The sequence below is a fragment of the Schistocerca americana genome, chromosome 2 (genome assembly GCF_021461395.2).
Source record: "Schistocerca americana isolate TAMUIC-IGC-003095 chromosome 2, iqSchAmer2.1, whole genome shotgun sequence".
NCBI classification, from domain to species: Eukaryota; Metazoa; Arthropoda; class Insecta; order Orthoptera; family Acrididae; genus Schistocerca; species Schistocerca americana.
In genome coordinates this window covers 950104912-950123845 of record NC_060120.1, presented here as the reverse complement: position 1 = coordinate 950123845, position 18934 = coordinate 950104912, and the positions used below count along the sequence as shown (strand labels likewise).

Here is an 18934-nt window from a genome sequence, read left to right as displayed (position 1 = left end):
TCTCCACAGTTCCTATTCCTTTACCACACAGGACCTGCTTACCACTATTGATGCACCGAGCGAGGTGGCGCAGTGGTTAGCACACTGGACTCGCATTCGGGAAGACGACGGTTCAATCCCGTCTCCGGCCATCCTGATTTAGGTTTTCCGTGATTTCCCTAAATCGTTTCAGGCAAATGCCGGGATGGTTCCTTTGAAAGGGCACGACCGATTTTCTTCCCAATCCTTCCCTAACCCGAGCTTGTGCTCCGTCTCTAATGACCTCGTTGTCGACGGGACGTTAAACACTAACCACCTCGCATTCGGGAGGACGACGGTTCAATCCCGCGTCTGGCCATCCTGATTTAGGTTTTCTGCGATTTCCCTAAATCATTCCAGGCAAATGCCGGGATGGTTCCTCTGAAAGGGCACGGCCGACTTCCTTCCCTAATCCGATGAGACCGATGACCACGCTGTCTGGTCTCCTTCACCAACCAACCAACTAACCACCACCACCACTATTGATGCCACCTCCCTTTACACTAACGTCCCTAATGCCCATAGCCTTGTTGCTATTGGACGCTACCTTTCCCAATGCCTGGCTGATTGCATACCTACAACCTCCTTTCTGGTAGCCATGAATAACTATATTCTCACTCCCAACTGCTTCATCTCTGAAGGCATCACCTACAAACAGATCAGTGGTACAGCAACAAGCACCTGCATGGCACCATCCTATGCCATCCTATTCATGGACCACCTATAGGAATACTTCCTAACTACCCAGAATCCCAAACTCCTCACATGGTTCATATTCGTTGATGATATCCTCCATATTCCTCCAGAACCTCAATACTTTCTCCCACATTCACTTCACCTAATCTTTCTCAATCCAACAAGCCACCTTCTTTGATGCTGATGTCCACCTCAAATATGGCTACATCAATACCTCTGTCCATATCAAACCTACTAACCATACCTCCATTTTGATAGCTGCTACCATTCCTTACTAAGAATTCCCTTCCATATACACTAGCCACCTGAGTCTACTGCATCTGTAATGACAAGTAGTCCCTCTCAAAATAGGCCAAAGATCTCACTTAGGCCTTCATTGACCGCAATTACCCTCCCGTCTTTGTACGGAAACAGATCTCCTGTGCCTTGTCTCTTCAGCCACCTATCACCTCCCACATACCCACTGTCTGGCCACAAAGGAGCACTCCCCTCATGACTCAGTACCATCCAGGACTAGAGCACTGAATTACATTCTCGTCCAGGGTTTCAACTACCTGAAATTAGGAATATACTACTCACTATCCTTCCCACATCTCCCACAGTGGTATTCACCTCCCACCGAAGGTATGCAATATCCTTGTCCATCCCTGCACCAGCCCTGCTCCCAACCCCTCGCCTCGCAGCTCATATCCCTTAATAGACCTAGATGCAAGACTTGTCCTATCAAAGGCAGGGCTACCTGTGAAACCAATCATGTTGTCTACAAACTAAGCTGCAACCGCTGTGCTGCATTCTACTTGGGCATGATAATCAACAGGCTGTCTTTCTGCATGAATGGCCACCAACAAACTGTTGCCAAGAGACAAGGGTGGATACGCTCCGGGACAACCAGGAAATCCTTGAAAAACCTGGGAATTTTTTTATCTAGGAGAAAACCAGGAAAAACCCGGGAATTTTTTTAGAATTCCAGTAATTTTTCATTGTTTTAGTCTTCAGTTAAATTTTTATAATTTTAACTGGTAAGAACTGATAGTCCAATGAAGAATTTTACTGTATCCCACTACAGCAGAATAATACTGCAGCAATAAAATGTAAATGAGAGAATAAAACCAAAATAAAACTTAAGTTGCAAAGGAAATGCGACATTTACAGCAACGAAACACAGAGCACACACAAGCACCTGCCAAAAGCAAAATGTGTGAAAGGCTTGAAGACAAAAACTATGGAATGGTTCATAACAGCAAACTGCTTCCGATGAGTGTGATGTCACAACTGTTCCCATTAAGTTCATTTTGAGCAGTTGCCAGCAGGCTCATGCACATGCGCAGTTTGAGTCGCGTATGAGCAGTACCTTCTCCTGTTTCTGGGTACTTGAAGTGTGGCTGCAGCAGTAGCAAAAAGCAGTCATGCTACACAGAAGAGTTTTTCTGGCGTGCCCAAGCTGCCAGATTCGTGCAAGAGGGAGGCGAATAGTGACCCGTGTATACGTTTAGTGATTTTTACTGTTTTCCCTTCATTTACATTTTATTTGTCAAATGAAAACAAAACAGATTTCTGTCGGCGGGAATTAAAATACATTCACATATTTATGAAAGACTAAAATATGTTATTAGTTTCAGTTTTCTGATTTTATTTTGCTTCCATATTTTTGGCAGTCAAGCATTAATCGCCTTGCACAACAATGAAGTTATTTTTGTCGGTTTGTAAATAAATGAGGCTTTTATTAATCTTTTCCAGAGATGCAGTCAATTTATAAGAAATGAAGTGTTTCATTCCACACTATTTTTCACTGAATTTCAAGTGCACATTTTCATCTTCTGGCACGTATGACGTTATGACATAATAAAGAACCAAAAAGCGCACTGAAAAGTTTAATATCAGGTTGGGGCCTACTTCATTGTGCATGTGGACATATGAATGTGTCCTTTAAGCCGAATTATGCAATTTAGTATGGTTTGTGAAATTCCTATGCTCATGTAGTATCCTCTGAGGTCCTATTTCTTTTATGACATCATGTAAGGTGTCTTAATGTTATATTTGTATAAACATGTGGGCTTCCTACATCATCGTTGCTGCCCATGTGCAGTAACGACTGTTTTCTGGCACTCTCTGCTGCTGAAGCTATCCCGTGTCTATGAGGTCATGGGAAAATATTGCAAATGGTTCTTTAAAAAGTATTATTTTCAAAGGAAATTTCCTTTTATGTAAGATGAGCTGTGTTATGTGTTAGAGTGTGCAATGCATTTCTTAAATTGTAGAGTGTTTGACTCTCATTTAAAACTTAACACTTTCAGGTCCAGCCACTTAGAATAATTTTGAGCCCAGAAGACAACACATTAATGTCATTGTTTAAAATTTTACTGGCACATTTGTGTGACATATCTAAAAGTGTGACACATGCTAAAAACACCAGTGTTGTATGTGGAAGCTTAGCTTTTCTTGTAGCTACACTACGTACATTAATTTAAACCATTAACTTTTCCTATTTGTGTGTTCATGCTACTTAACAGTCATGTTGCTATTGCCTAACTACATCATGTGTCCTATGCTCTGAATATTTGCTGTAATTGGCTGTCGATATCATGTGACATGAGCTGTGATTGGCTTTCAATAGTGCATTGGACACTCTTTCAATGCTTCAGAAACTAATGTACTGTGTTTGGCGGAATTCGAATTTATACTTTCATAATTCGAAAATATGCACCCTATTGTAATATGAAGATGCAGCGTACATGTTGCTGCGCATCAAAGGTCTTTCCAAAACCCAGTTCAAAGGATTGAGAATTTTACAGCTCCGAGGAAAAGTACACTGTCACTTATCGTGTAAAAAGTGTATTTTCAACTTGGAAGAAGTGTATTTTCACAATGGAAAAAGTACGTTTTTAACAGGAGATCTGGGAAAAATCCAGGCATTTTCTTTTTTTGTCAACTTATACACCCTGAGACAGCTGGACCACCCAGTTGCTGAATATGGTGCCCAAAACATGATTCACTTCAGTGGCTGCTTCACAGTCTGTGCCATCTGGATCCTCCCTATCAACACCATCTTTTTGGAAATGTACAGGTCGGAACTCTCCCTGCAGTATATCCTACAATCCCGTAAAATTTCCTCCCTCCTCCCCAGGCCATCAACCTTCGCTAGTCACTGTCCTTCAACTATCTGTCCCCTTCCATGCTCCCACTTCAGCACTACAGAACAACACAGCCTTTTGTTCCACCAACACACACAATAGCTTCTCCCCCCCCCCCCTTTCTCTGCTTCCCTCCTTTTCCACTCCCCCTTCCCCTTCCCCACAAACCTCCTGACTGCATCTACAGGCCCTACCCTGTCCCCACCACATCCCTGCATGTTCTCACGAGCAGCATTACACCCTGCTCCACCCCTACCTTCCTATCCTCCCCTTTCCCACCCCAGCCTCCTCCTTACCCTGCCACCCAGTTTGCTTCTCCTGTCAGGGCAGTTGCTTGCAGTTCAGCCACAGTAGCCAGAGACAGTGGTCAAGTGTCCCCATGGACTTTCTTATCTGCTGGCCATAGACAATAACATGCATGCATTGAACAGTGGCTAATGGAATATCTAACTGTCACTACAGTAAAAGTCTCAGAATAAAGGAATGCCACCTCATTTTATTCTCTCAATTTCATAATTGGGAAAAACAGTCTTTATAATCAGCAACTGTTTGAGAGTCATTCTATCACCAGTTTCAGCATCAAAGCTCATGGATTCTAATTGTCATTTATCAAAGTTGACAAAATTATCTCCACACGATTTTGATGGCCGTACGAGATCATACACAAATGTTTCCTGAGGCTGGTTTAAATTTTAGTTCACCTTTGTTAATATTAAATAGTCACTTGTAGTAACAACATGGTATCTGCCTGTGAGTTTATTCTAGACTAACAAGTGAGCTATGTGGTTTTGCGTCTGCCCACTTGGGGTGCTCTTGTGATTGGTCGTTTCAGTCCGCCAGTGATTTACAACATTAACTGAAAACTTTGATTAAGCTTGGAACTTCAATTTAGAATGATTGAAATGTTGTCAATGTGGATAAGATCTTCAGTATCTTTAGAACCGTGTAGGAATAGTAAACAGTAAATATATATAATCAAAGTTACGTACTTGGCACCATACCCAGCAGCTGACTCACTGTTATCCCTCTATATTCTCCAGCACAACACTGCTTCTACTCACACCACTATTCCCATGCTTCACGGTCATCTGTCACTTTGTGGGATGGGTAGGTTTACCTTTCTTGACTGCCTGCTAATGTACAATAACATGAGGCTTCATATATTGTATAATAAAATGAGGTCTCAAATGTGTAAATGTCACATATCCCAAGGCATAAATGCCACTATATAAATTACTTAATAACTTGAACTTTTCTTAACAAGTCAGATAAAATTTCTATTATTTCTAATTACACTTCAGCAGCACCATTACACATAATTACCCTTGAATTAGGAATAGTATTTAAAATAAAGGTAACACTGAATGTGCAAGAGGTAGTTGCCTGTTTACTATTTGATGAAACAGTAATAACCCACGTATAGCTGACACAAGCATAAACAAAAAATGTATATGAATTTTAGCTTTCAGATGGTAAGGAAGAATATATAGGCGTCGCTGTGATGTTTCAAAAGTAATAGTAAGTTATTCTGATTTCTTCATTGAGAAACAATTACACCATAATTATATCTTTTTTCCACCACTGTTGATCTAATGCTAAGCATTTGTGATTTTTTATGTTTGTTTCATTTCAAGGAGGTGATAAAGAGAAGTCGCAGACTGGTCGAGAGTGAAGAAGAATTTGTCATAAATGAAGATGAAAGGGAGGAAGAAGAGGAGCAAGAGCCTGTAGTCGAACAGGATGACAGTTCTGAATCAGGTAGGTGTTTTAGCCTGAGGAGCAAATTGATAAGTTTAATTGTCTGTGTGCACTGTTTTATTTGTTCATATTGAAATAAAATAAATGTGTTGCTGATATAATTGTATTCACTATTATACTAAAAATGAAGCAGAAACAATAAAGAAAGAGACAGAACCTTGACACAACATTACTTCTTAACACTTGAGGAAACTTATCACATAATGTCGAAATTGTGAAAAATCTGATCTCTCTCACTTTTTCAACTTTCTGCACCAAATCATCAGTAATGACTGAAGGTCACCCAGTTCCATCATCATCTTGCACATTCGTACCACCTTTAAAAGCTCTCGCCCATTTTGGTAACATCTCATCACTCGTTTCTTTCTTTTTTTCCTTCATCATCATCATCTTCTTCTTCTTCTTCTTCTTCTTCTTCTTCTTCCTTCATGTGGTTTGATGATGAACTTCAGCCGCTTTCACACAGTTAGCACTAAGAAAACGAATCACAGTGAGGATTTGAGTGTCAGCTGGATTCTCAGAGGAGGCATTTCAGATACTCCCAGACAAACATAAACACCCCAAATATTGGTGGAAATTGAGTAAAAAAAATTAAATGCAGGCTTTCAGGTAAAAATAAAAGGAAAATGTACTTGTATTATTTTTATTTCAAAATGGTACTTATTTCCTCGGCCAATTTCAGATGGAAAAATGTGGAATTTGTTGTGGGACATCGTGCTTGAGTCCCTATAGTTTCATGAATCTCAACAGGTGGCGGCACTATATTAGTCTTTGGAATAGCTTATGTAAAGGAGGTGCATTCCAAGCAGGGAGATGGCATTGAGTCTCTTTTTGTGAAAAATCAGGCACCACAGATATTCGTATGCACTTGCAGAATGCCTGCAGACTCACGGCAACGATGGTGAGCCATCTTTTATCATTGCAGCATGTACTGTTCTACCTCGTTCCACCCTACAACCTGGATGTCACATCTTTTGACTTCCATCTGTTTAGCCCAATGAAGGATGCACTCTGTAGAAAAAGTTTGTGAATGATGGGGAGTTACTGATGCAGCAAGAGGTTGGCTCTGACGTGGATTAGTGGAGTGGCACCATGCAGGCCTACAGACCCTCCCACCACATAAGACCATCACATTGAATGGAGATTATGTTGGAAAATAGGTTTTTTTTTCCAAAAGAATGGGGAGTAATGGGGCGTATTGGAATCTTGAATAAAACCAACCTGTTTTCAGAAAAAATCCTGTTGCATTACATACTGAACACCCTCATACTTAGAAAACACACCTCGTATCTGTCAGGGTGAAGTAAATGTTGGATGTCTTCATTAATGTAATTCTGCTATGAAAAGGATAGTGGATACTAACCAGAGATGCTGAGTCGCAGACAGGCTCAACAAAAAGACTGCCGAAAAATCAGCTTTCGGCCAACAACACAACACACACACACACACACACACACACACACACACAATCACAGTCTGTGACTGCTGAGGCGAGACTGTGAGTAGCATCACATGATAGGAGAAGCAACCAGGTGGTGGGGGAAAGAGGATAGACAGAAGGGATGGGCGGGGGGGTTAGTGCAAAAGGAGAGAAATAAAAAGACTGTGGGTGCTTTGGTGAAATAGAGGGCTTTGTAATGCTGGAATGGGTGCAGGGAAGGAGCTGATGGTAAGGACAATGAGTAGAGGCTGAGGCCAGGATTATGGGAATGGAGGATATATTGCAGGGAGAGTTCCCACCTGTGCAGGGTTAAGGCCAGGAGGGTTATGGGAATGTAGGGTATATTGCAGGGAGAGTTCCCACCTGCGCAGTTCAGAAAAGCTGGTGTTGATAGGAACGATCCAAATGGCTGTGTCTCTCTCTCTCTCTCTCTCTCTCTCTCTCTCACACACACACACACACACACACACACACACACAGGCCGTTGGCCACCTAACTGCATTACTTTTCCAAATAATTGGAATTCTAAGTTACACCTGAGACCTACCGGTGCATTCTTGAGTAGCAATTTCCATTGGGCATAGATAATCCACAGAGCTGAAGACCATTTGTTTCTTATGAGATTTAAATGCTAAGTGATTAGTTAGTATCTTCTTCATGCTGAAGTTACTGTAATTATTATTACTGCGAGGAAATGTATGAAAGGGCTCGAGATATACTTGTTGATTAGCTCAACTGATACCCTTTTCTGACATGTTAGGCAATGACAAATTTTACTGGTGTGAAAAATATCAAAATGAGCTTCCCATACAGTCAGTTCTCTTATCCACTTTTCCCCTTTTGCTTTCCATCCAGTTATTGCCTACAACTGCCTGAAAAATAAACAACTGATCTTAAAGCTCCATTGCTAATTTATACTGTTTCTTTTTTATAAGTGTGTTGTAGAAAATTGTATATTTCAAGAAGGCAGAATAGCTGGTCCACAAGCAAATTTTCAAGTACTGCTGTTTGAAACACTTAAAACTAGAAAATACTATCCCTAGATTTTTTGAACTTAATTGGTCCTTCATCAGGGAGGAAAGAGGGGATAGTTAGGAAAGGTTGGACTTGAGAGACAAAGTCACTCATGGCCAGAGTTCCTTTCAACTCTATACCCGTACAACTTTTCCACATCAAAGTCGGCTGTTAGCAACTGGTACATAGTCTTAACATGACAGAAGCGACGTATCACAATCATTGCAGTAGAGAGAATGGTCGCGGTGGCACACCACTGGACCAGCTGATTTTCTCCACACTCGACAAGTTGAGAACTGCCTGCTGAATGGCTGGATGCCAGCTTATCTAGCCCAGGGCAGAAGGATATTTCCAGGACTGTTTGCACACATGTGATGGCCAGGAAATACTTCGTTGATTGTTGCTCCCCCTTCCTCTGCCGCTGGTTGATGCGCTCTGATGGACATTGGCCACAACAAACATTGCCGTTTGTTGTCAACTGTGGTACTTGCTTGTAAACACTTTAGCGTCAGCCAGACTTCACAGTGGAGTCATCAACCTACATTGCTGTGTCTGTCTGTGGTGTTGCCACTGCAGTAGGTATCTGTGGTGACTGCAGCACACAGAGCAGGGGATCAAAGGTGTTATATTAGTAAATAGTGTTCCAGTGCCAGTTCAGAGATGGTAAGAGATACACAGAGAGAAGTTCACATAAATTAAAGAGGAAGGTAAATGGAAATTGGAATAGCAAGAGACGAGTAATTTATTAAATAATGAACTTCTACCACTTGGAAAAAAGTGGGATGTTACAGGACATTAAGGTCATAAAGGTTTTGAGATTTGAGGATGTAATGGAGAGTAAAGTTCTCTTCTACAAGGGAAACTAGTGCTGGTGAGACAAACTAAATGGCTTATTTGCTGTAGAAAGCTCTTAGCTACTGAGTGTTTGATGTTATCAGGGTGAGCAGTCCTTATGTGTCCTTTCATGTGCTCAGCAAATTTAATGGAAATCATTTCTATGTAAAAAGCTGTGCAGTGAACAGATATTACATGGTAAACAACATGAATGACTGGCTCATGTTTTCCTGCCTGTCATGCAGGATTTACCAGTGGTGAATCTTCAAGAGTAAGTGGTAGTGGATGGGTGGGAACATGGCCTTTGGGAACAATTGTGTGGATATATGGATATTAACCTTGAAGTAGGGGGGATTCCCCTGACCACTAGGAATCGGTCTTTTGACTGGCTTGATGTGACCTGCCATGAATTCCTCTTGTGTGCCAACCCTTTCATCTCAGAGTAGCACTTTGCAACCTACATCCTCAATTATTTGCAGAATATATCCCAATCTCTGTCTTCCTTTGTAGTTTTTACCCTCTACAGCTCCCTCTAACGTCATGGAAGTTATTCCATGAGGTCTTAATAGATGTACTATCATCCTGTTCTCCTCCGTGTTCATGTTTCCCATATATTCCTTTCCTCCCCTATTCTGCATAGAACCTCCTCAGTCCTTGCTTATCAGTCCACATAATTTTGATCACTCTTCTGTAGCACTACATGTCAAATACTTCTGTTCTCTTCTGTTCCATTTTTCTCATAGTCCATGTCTTACTACCATACAAATCTGTGCTCCAAACATACATTCTCAGAAATTCCTTCCTCAAATTAAGGTATATGTCTGATACTAATACACTTCGTTTGGCCAGGAATGCCCTTTTTGCCAGTGCTAGTCTCCTTTGTATGTCGTCCTTACTCCATCCGTTATAGGTTATTTTGCTGCCAAGGTAGCAGAATTCCTTAACTTTGTCTACTTCATGAGTGTCAATCCTGATGTTAAGTTTCTCACTGTTCTCATTTCTGCTACTTCTCATTACTTTTGTCTTTCTTCGATTTACACTCTGTCCCTATTCTGTACTCATTAGATTGTTTATTTCATTCAATACAAAGTGTAATTCTTCTTCACTTTAAATGATGTTAGCAATGTCTTCAGCAAATTTCACCATTGATTTTCTTTTATTTCCATCATCGCTTCTTTGATGTTTAGACTGAACAATAGAGGTGAAAGACTACACCCCTGTCTTACACCCTTTTTAATCCAGACACTTCATTCTCGGTCTTCCACTCCTATTGTTCCCTCTCCGTTATTGTATATAATGTATGTTACCCATCTTCCTGTTATCGTATGTAATGTATATTACCCATCTTTCCCTATAGCTTACTCCTGTTTTTCTCAGTATTGCACACATCCTCCACCATTTTACATTGTCAAACGCTTTCTACAGATCATCAAATTGTATGAACATGTCTTGATTTTTCTTCAGTCTTGCTTTCATTATCAGCAACCTTTACCTTTTCCTAAAGCCAAATTGGTTGTCATCTAACATGTCCTCAATTTTCTGCTCCATTCTGCTGTATATTATTCTTGTCAGGAACTTGGCTGTATGAGCTGTGAACCTGATTGTGTGAAGATTCTCACACTTGTCAGCTCTTGCAACATTGGGAATTGTGTTGATGAGGTTTTTCCAAAAGTCTGATGGTATATCACCAGTGTCATACATTCTACACAACGTGAATAACCTTTTTGTTGCCACTTCCTCACTGATGTTAGAAATTACAATGGACCGTTATCTGTTCCTTCTGCCTTATCTGCTTTTAAGACTTGCAAAGCACTTCTAAATTCTGATACTGGAGTAGTGCCTATCTCTTCTCTATCAAATCCTGTTTTTTCTTCTATCACATCATCAGATTAGACATTGTCGTCGTCGCTCCCTATGCCCAGTAGTACTAACTGTACTCTTTTTCACCTATCTGCTGTGTGCTCTGCATTTAACAATGGAATTCCCGTTGCTTTCTTAATGTTACTGCCCTTGCTTTTAATTTCACTGATGGTTGTTTTGACCTTTCATTCCTTCCAAAAGTGATTTCTTTTTTTGATTTCTGCACGTTTTTCATGTATTCATTTCACCTCAGATTTCCTGCAGTTCCTATTTATTACATTCCTGAGTGACTTGTATTTCTGTATTCCTGAATTTCCCTGAACATTTTTGTACTTCATTCTTTTGTTGATCAACAGTCAGATGGAGTATTTCTTCTGTTACCCAAGGTTTCTTCCCAGTTACCTTCATTGTACTTACGTTTTTCTCTCCAACTTCTCTGATTGCCCTTTTTAGAGATGGCCATTCCTCTTCAGCTGAACTGCCCAGTGAACTATTCATTATAGCAGTCTGTAGCCTCAGAGAACTTCAGGCATATTTCTTCATTCCTTAGTACTTCTGTATCACACTTCTTTGTGCATTGATTCTTCCTGACTAGTCTCTTAAACTTCAGCCCACTGTTCATCATTACTAAACTGTGATGTGAGTCTATATCTGCTCCTGGGTATGTCTTACAATCCAATATCTGATTTCAGAATCTCTGCCTGACCATGATGTAATCTAACTGAAATAGTCCTGTATCTCCCAGCCTTTTCCAAGTGTACCTCTTCCTCCTCTTCTGACTCTTGAACAGAGTATTCATTATAACCTCTGAAATTTATAGCTGTACTCAGTTAGTCTTTCTACTCTCTCATTCCTACTACCAAGCCCATATTCACCCTTAATCTTTTCTTTTATTCCTTCCCCTACAGCTGCGTTCCAATCCTCCATGTCTATTAGATTTTCATCTCCTTTTGTGCCCTGAATTACCTGTTCAATATCCTCGTATATTTTCTCTGTCTCTTCATCTTCTACTTACATTGATGGCACGTATAACTGAACTATTGTTGTTGGTGTTGATTTGCTATCGATTCTGATAATAATAACAGTCTCACTGAACATTTCACAGTAACTCACTCTCTGTCCTACCTAACGAATTCTACTCCCATTACCGAGCGAGGTGGTGCAGTGGTTAGACGCTGGACTCGCATTCGGGAGGACGACGGTTCAATCCCGGGTTGGGCCATCCTGATTTAGGTTTTCCGTGATTTCCCTAAATCGCTCCAGGCAAATGCCGGGATGGTTCCTTTCAAAGGGCACGGCCGACTTCCTTCCCCGTCCTTCCCTAATCCGATGAGACCGATGACCTCGCTGTCTGGTCTCCTTCCCCAAAACCAACCAATCTACTCCCATTATACCATTTCTGACAAGAAATCCTTGCCTTCTTTCCATTTCTCTTCACTGATGTCCACAATATTTAGATTTAGCCGTAGTATTTCCACTTTCAGATTTTCTAGCTTACCTACCACATTCAAACTTCTGGCATTCCATGCTTCAACTTGTAGAATGTTATTGTTTCATTGATTATTCACTCTTTTTCTCATAGTCACCCCCTTCTTGGCAGTACCCTCCCAGAGATCTGAATGGGAGACTAGTCTAGGATCTTTTTCCAACGGAGAGAGCATCATGATGCTTTTTCAGTTACAGGCCATATATCCTGGGAATAATTATTGTGTGTCTTCAATGCAGTGTTTGTGTTGCCTTCTGCACCCTCACGCTGTTGATCATTGCTGATACTTCTGCCTTTTAGGGTCAGTTTCCTGTCCCAAGGGCAAGAGATTGCCTTAGACCTTTGTTACTCCTCCTTCCTCTTTGACAAGGCTGTTGGCAGAATGAAGAAGTCTTCAATCGCCATTGCTGACGATTTTTATTCAAAATTTAAGAGGTGGTGCAGTTCGAATCCGGGACTGAGAACTTTTTGATTACTAATCAAAGACACTACCCCATACACCACAGGTCTCAGTTTTATGATTTTCAAAAATAATGTAGTTTGTCAAGGATGTTGTGGAGGTCAGAAGAGTGGTTGAGAAATGGTGAAAATGATTACCAGATATATCAAATATGTCACAATTGTACAAAACATATCACCATTTTGCCAGCTTTCATTTCTTCCACACCTCACAACAGTGCTCCGTTTGTGATGTCTTGTGAATGACACATTTTGTAGTTGGAGGCAGAATTTACATACATATTCTTTTGAGTTACCACAGTAATGGTTACTTTAAATATTCAGGGTAATATATTAAGTCCTCTTCTGTTTGACAGATATGTGGAATTTGCTGGTTGCATAGAACAATAACCTGACCTTTAATCAGTCCCCTATGAGAAATTATAAAACATAGAATCAGCTACTGTTGCAGACACTATAGTATGATGAAAATAACTTAAGACTTTTAGCACTTCAGCAGGGAGCAAGTAGAGGGTAATATTGACACCAACACATGCTGAGTATGACACACTGAAGCCACTGATACTACTGTTTACTGGGTGGGACAGGATTAACTAGTCTTACTGAACTGATGATGGTGCAGAAGGGGAAACTGGCTCACAATTGGAATTACTGCAGCAGTGGTGTTACCTCTTCTCCCGCAAGCTAAAACAATCTGTATGTTATCGCTACAACTTGTAGCTGCATTCTGTACCTTATGATACATATCACATTTTACCTAATTCAAGTTCTACATTGTGTTGTTTTTGGTCTCAGTAATTAAGCTTTGTGTTTTTATTTCAGAAAAAGATGAAGAAAAGGATAAAGTGGATGAACAAGATGATGAATCAAAGGGATCACCTGCTCCAGACACAAACAAATCAAATGTGGTTAAGAAGAAAAAGCAGGTGATCAGAGATGACACTGATGATAGTGAAGGCTTAGATGGCAGTGACGATGAAATGCAACAACTAGAGGAAGAAATGGAGCGATTAGTCGAGGATGACAAAAATCATGTTGAATCTGTTTTGGAAAGCAGTGTTCCTACCGAACCAGAAGTATGCCCGGACAACCCAAGTGAGAGGTTGAAGGAATCACTAAAGCTAGTAGAAATCTTGGAGGATTCAACTACTGAAGCCCCTTCTACTGAAACACCATCAGATGTCATACCAGAAGCTCTGCCTATTGCTGTAGTGCCCACACCCAGCCAAGAGACAAAGAGGAAATATGTGAGGAAGAAACCACTTCCAGAGAAGAAGGAAAGGAAGAAACCAGTTCGTAAAAACCAAAAAGAGCCTGAAATGGGCACAGGAACATTTTCAGAACAGCAGCGACGACTATCTGCCCAAGAAGATCAACAGTCATTCGGCCAACTGTCAGATGAGAGCAGTCCTCCCCCTCCTCCTGGAGCTGGCGTACAGGCTCTCAGAGGTATGCTTGAAGTACCACCACTTAGAGGAATGATGGGCATGCAGCAGTCATTCAAAAATTACATGGAACCACAGCAAGGTGTAACACCACCATCACCACAAGCACCAACAATAGGACAATTACCAGGTTCAGTCCCAACACAGATGCAGAAACAGCAGCCAGAACAACAGCAGCAGCAGCAGCAACAACAACAACAACAACAACAACAACGACCACAGCAGCAGCAACAACAACTACTTTCTCATCAGCAAATTCAGCAGCTTTCCCATACACTCCATCCCCAGTTGCAGCAGCCACCACCACAGCAGACACAACTTCAGCAACAGCAATTACAACAGACACCACCTAAACAGCTACAGCAGCAGCAGGTGCAACCACCACAGCCACAGCAACAAAAGACACAACTGCCACAGCAGCAACTACAGCAGTCTCCTCAGCCGCTGCCATCTCAGCAGCCACATTCTCAAAACCAACAAAAGCAATCTCAGCAACAGCAGCAGCCACTACAGAAACAGCAGCAACCTTCTTTACAGCCACAGCAACATCAACAACTTCAAAATCGCCAGCAGGTGCCACCCATACCATTACTGCAGCAAACCCAGCCACCTCAACCACAATTGCAGCAGCAACCTATCTTACATCAAGGTCAACCACCCCCGATGCAGAGACTTGAGGCAATGCATGTTAAAAGCATACACAATCCTCCAAATGTGGTCGGAATGCAGATAGATAGAGCTAATGATCCTCCTCCTGTCTCAGGTGAGCAGAATATTATAAGAATGAGTGGTGAAGTGCAGTCACCACCAAAACGAAAAGGCAGAGGTCGAGGAAAGGCAACATTGGCTGCAGCGGCTGAAACTGCAATTGGTGTGGGTGATCAGACGCGATATCCCCCACAATCCCAGCAGCAGCAGCAGCCACAGCAGCAGCAGCAGCAACAGCAGCCACAACAACAGCAGCAGCAGCAGCAACAACAACAACAACAACAACAGCAACAGCAGCAACAACAACAGCCACAGCAGCAGCAGTCGTCACCACAGCCCCAACACTACCCTACACATGCAACTCCTGTCAATAGCAATGCTACAGGCAGTGTAATAACACGGATGCTACAAGCACAACCAGTTTCTCAGCATTCTCCACAGAGCTTTACTGCAGCAGCAGCAGCAATGGGACATAAATATTTTGGATCAAGTCCTGACCAAAGATATGCACCTGTTTCACCTGGGAAACCTGGAAGGATACCATCTCCATATAGGTAAGGGAATGATTAGTTTACTAATATATTTTATAAGATAGATTACAACACTTCACTTTTTAATATATGTACTGTCCCCCTTCCCTCCTCTCTCTCTCTCTCTCTCTCTCTGTGTGTGTGTGTGTGTGTGTGTGTGTGTGTGTGTGTGTGAATATCAACAAGCAGCTGTTAGATACAACAAGGCATTGGGGTATGATGGATATTTTATTGAGTTTTATGCAACAGGAGAGATTGCCATTTGTAGCTTCTGCTATTTATTCTGTACTTTTGAAATAGCGGGCTGTCCATTATAGAGGCTGCAAACATGGGCAACTTGAAAAGGTCCTATAAAATTGATTTCTTGATTGTGGAATGTAATCTCTCATTGTAGAATACGAGACCATGGGAAACTTGTGCATTGATGAATGCACACACCAAGGACAACTCCAGGGACGATTTTGTTTCTGAATGGTGATAAATGGCTGAAAAGAAATGATTCAAATGAACATTTTGAGTGGCTTAAATTGTTAGTAGTGAGGTACTGTTCACAGAAAACTGTTGGGTAGCCAAAATTGTATTCTGAAAGCCAGGTAGTGGCAGTTCACCTTAAGCCTAGAAAAAGCAGTGCCAGAATACATTAAAAAATCCGGTAACTTTTTGAGTGCGTCATTATTGAACTCATTGATAGAGCTGCATATTTTTTTTGGGTCAGTTACCAGAGGACTTCAGCATGCTTCTGCTAACCAAAGAATCACAAATACTTGCTATATGTACACATGTGGTATGTAACTGGGGGTGGGGAGGGGCTGTCATATATTAATCTGCTTTCAAATTTATCCTGACTTCCCTGGAGGAGTTAATGGTTGATTCATTAATCATACATATGTCGCAGGAATCATAAACATAACATTAAAAATGTCTATTAATGAAGTAATCAATATAATGGAAGGAAACATTCCACGTGGGAAAAATTATATATAAAAACAAAGATGAGGTGACTTACCGAACAAAAGCGCTGGCAGGTCGATAGACACACAAACAAACACAAACATACACACAAAATTCAAGCTTTCGCAACAAACTGTTGCCTCATCAGGAAAGAGGGAAGGAGAGGGGAAGACGAAAGGAAGTGGGTTTTAAGGGAGAGGGTAAGGAGTCATTCCAATCCCGGGAGCGGAAAGACTTACCTTAGGGGGAAAAAAGGACAGGTATACACTCGCACACACGCACATATCCATCCACACATACCTTTTTTAGGAAGGGTTGCAGCCAGAGATGGGAACTTTGAGTGTGAGGCCTTTGGGGGTAATGCCAAATGTCAGACAAGCCTGAGAAAATAAAATATGCGAGCGTAATCTGGCTAGGGCGAAGGCATGTTTGCGGAGGGAATGTAAATACAACTTAATGGGGTCATTGTGGGGGTGTTGTGAGGGTGACATGGTATTAGAAGGTGGAAAGTGTAACATGAGGTGAAATGAAAATGAAAATAAAAATATATGGGGAGAGATAAAGGTGAACCGGAAAGAAACTGGAGATCTGGAATGAAAAAAGGCGAAAAGGTGTTGGTTACAGCTGGGCTATGTTGGACTTGGGTTGGTAGACAACGATGTGCATAAAGGTTAGGTGGTTGTGTTGCCGCCAAAACACGTTAAAGGACGGAGAAATTCGGGAAAATTTCGAAAAAACTGTGTGTAGTATATTAAAAGGAGTGGTATTGTGGTGGCAGATTATGAAAATGAGGCTAACAATTGTCTGACGAAGAAATAGTGGCGTTAAAACCTGTGGGAAGCGGCTAAAAATGATCAGTGATGTGGGAAAAAACGGAAATGGAAATAAAGCGAAAGTTATTAGAACTGGCCGAAATGGTTGTTTAAAAGGTGAAAGGAGCTGTTTGTGAACTAGAAACGATGGATATTATAGCGGCGGTAGTGCTGAAAGCGGCAAAAAAATATTTTTTTGGTTATGGTTTGGAAGTGGGTTACGTATTATTGAGTATATATATAGGCGGGATAAAATAGTATAGCAGATTACGGTAAAAAGGAGAAGGTGAATACAAAGTGAAACTACTGGCAAAAACAGAAAGAGGAAAATAAGACGACAGAAAAGATTTCGAAATGCAACAGTGACAATAACAAACGTAATTGTTGGATTCAAATTAATGATATCAATATAATGGAAGGAAACATTCCACGTGGGAAAAATTATATATAAAAACAAAGATGAGGTGACTTACCGAACAAAAGCGCTGGCAGGTCGATAGACACACAAACAAACACAAACATACACACAAAATTCAAGCTTTCGCAACAAACTGTTGCCTCATCAGGAAAGAGGGAAGGAGAGGGGAAGACGAAAGGAAGTGGGTTTTAAGGGAGAGGGTAAGGAGTCATTCCAATCCCGGGAGCGGAAAGACTTACCTTAGGGGGAAAAAAGGACAGGTATACACTCGCACACACGCACATATCCATCCACACATACCAATGTGTGGATGGATATGTGCATATATCCATACCAATGTGTGGATGGATATGTGCATGTGTGCGAGTGTATACCTGTCCTTTTTTCCCCCTAAGGTAAGTCTTTCCGCTCCCGGGATTGGAATGACTCCTTACCCTCTCCCTTAAAACCCACTTCCTTTCGTCTTCCCCTCTCCTTCCCTCTTTCCTGATGAGGCAACAGTTTGTTGCGAAAGCTTGAATTTTGTGTGTATGTTTGTGTTTGTTTGTGTGTCTATCGACCTGCCAGCGCTTTTGTTCGGTAAGTCACCTCATCTTTGTTTTTATATATATTAATGAAGTAAGAATTATATGAGTAGTTGAAACAATCCACATAACTGCATGAAATTTGGAAGTAAATGTTTCTTTATTCATCATTGTGGATTGCAAGTATATCAGTCTCTCTGGGAGATGATAAAGAAACTCACACCATAACCTATCAGTTTCACACTGATATTGAATTGTCAAGTTGTTCTTGCAAGTTTTCTATTGATTTATGTCCCTTTCACTTGTAGTTCATCACTGTCAGTTACATACACTGATGTGCCAAAGAAACTGATCTAGGCATGCATATTCAAATACAGAGATATGTAAACAGGCAGAATACGGTGCTGCGGTCGGCAATGCCTGGATAAGGCAACAAGAGTCTGGCGCAGTTGTTAGACCAGTTACTGCTGCAACAATGGCAGGTTATCAAGATTTAAATGAGTTCGAACGTGGTGTTATAGTTGGCGCACGAACGTTGGTACACAGCATCTCCTAGGTGGTGATGAAGTGGGGATTTTCCCATAAGACCATTTCATGAGTGTCTGTGACTATCAGGAATCCGGTAAAACATCAAATCTCTGACAACACTGCAGCCTGAAAAAGATCCTGCAAGAACGGGACCAACGATGACTGAAAAGAATCATTCAACTTGACAGAAGTGCAACCCTTCTGCGAATTGATGCAGATTTCAACGCTGAGCTGTCAACAAATGTCAGCGTACGAACCATTCAACGAAACATCATGGAGCCAAAGGCCCGCTCGTGTACCCTTGATGACTGCATGACAGAG

General features: G+C 41.3%; 1 protein-coding gene across 1 annotated transcript in view; it reads left to right on the top strand.

Moving 5' to 3' along the window:
* LOC124596114 overlaps positions 1–18934 on the top strand; it is a 147662-nt gene that overhangs the window by 125610 nt on the left and 3118 nt on the right. Inside the window, exons 17-18 of the mRNA XM_047135128.1 lie at positions 5480–5603; positions 13520–15404. Of these exons, the coding sequence (XP_046991084.1) occupies positions 5480–5603; positions 13520–15404 (2009 nt within the window). The remainder of the gene's footprint in view (positions 1–5479; positions 5604–13519; positions 15405–18934) is intronic.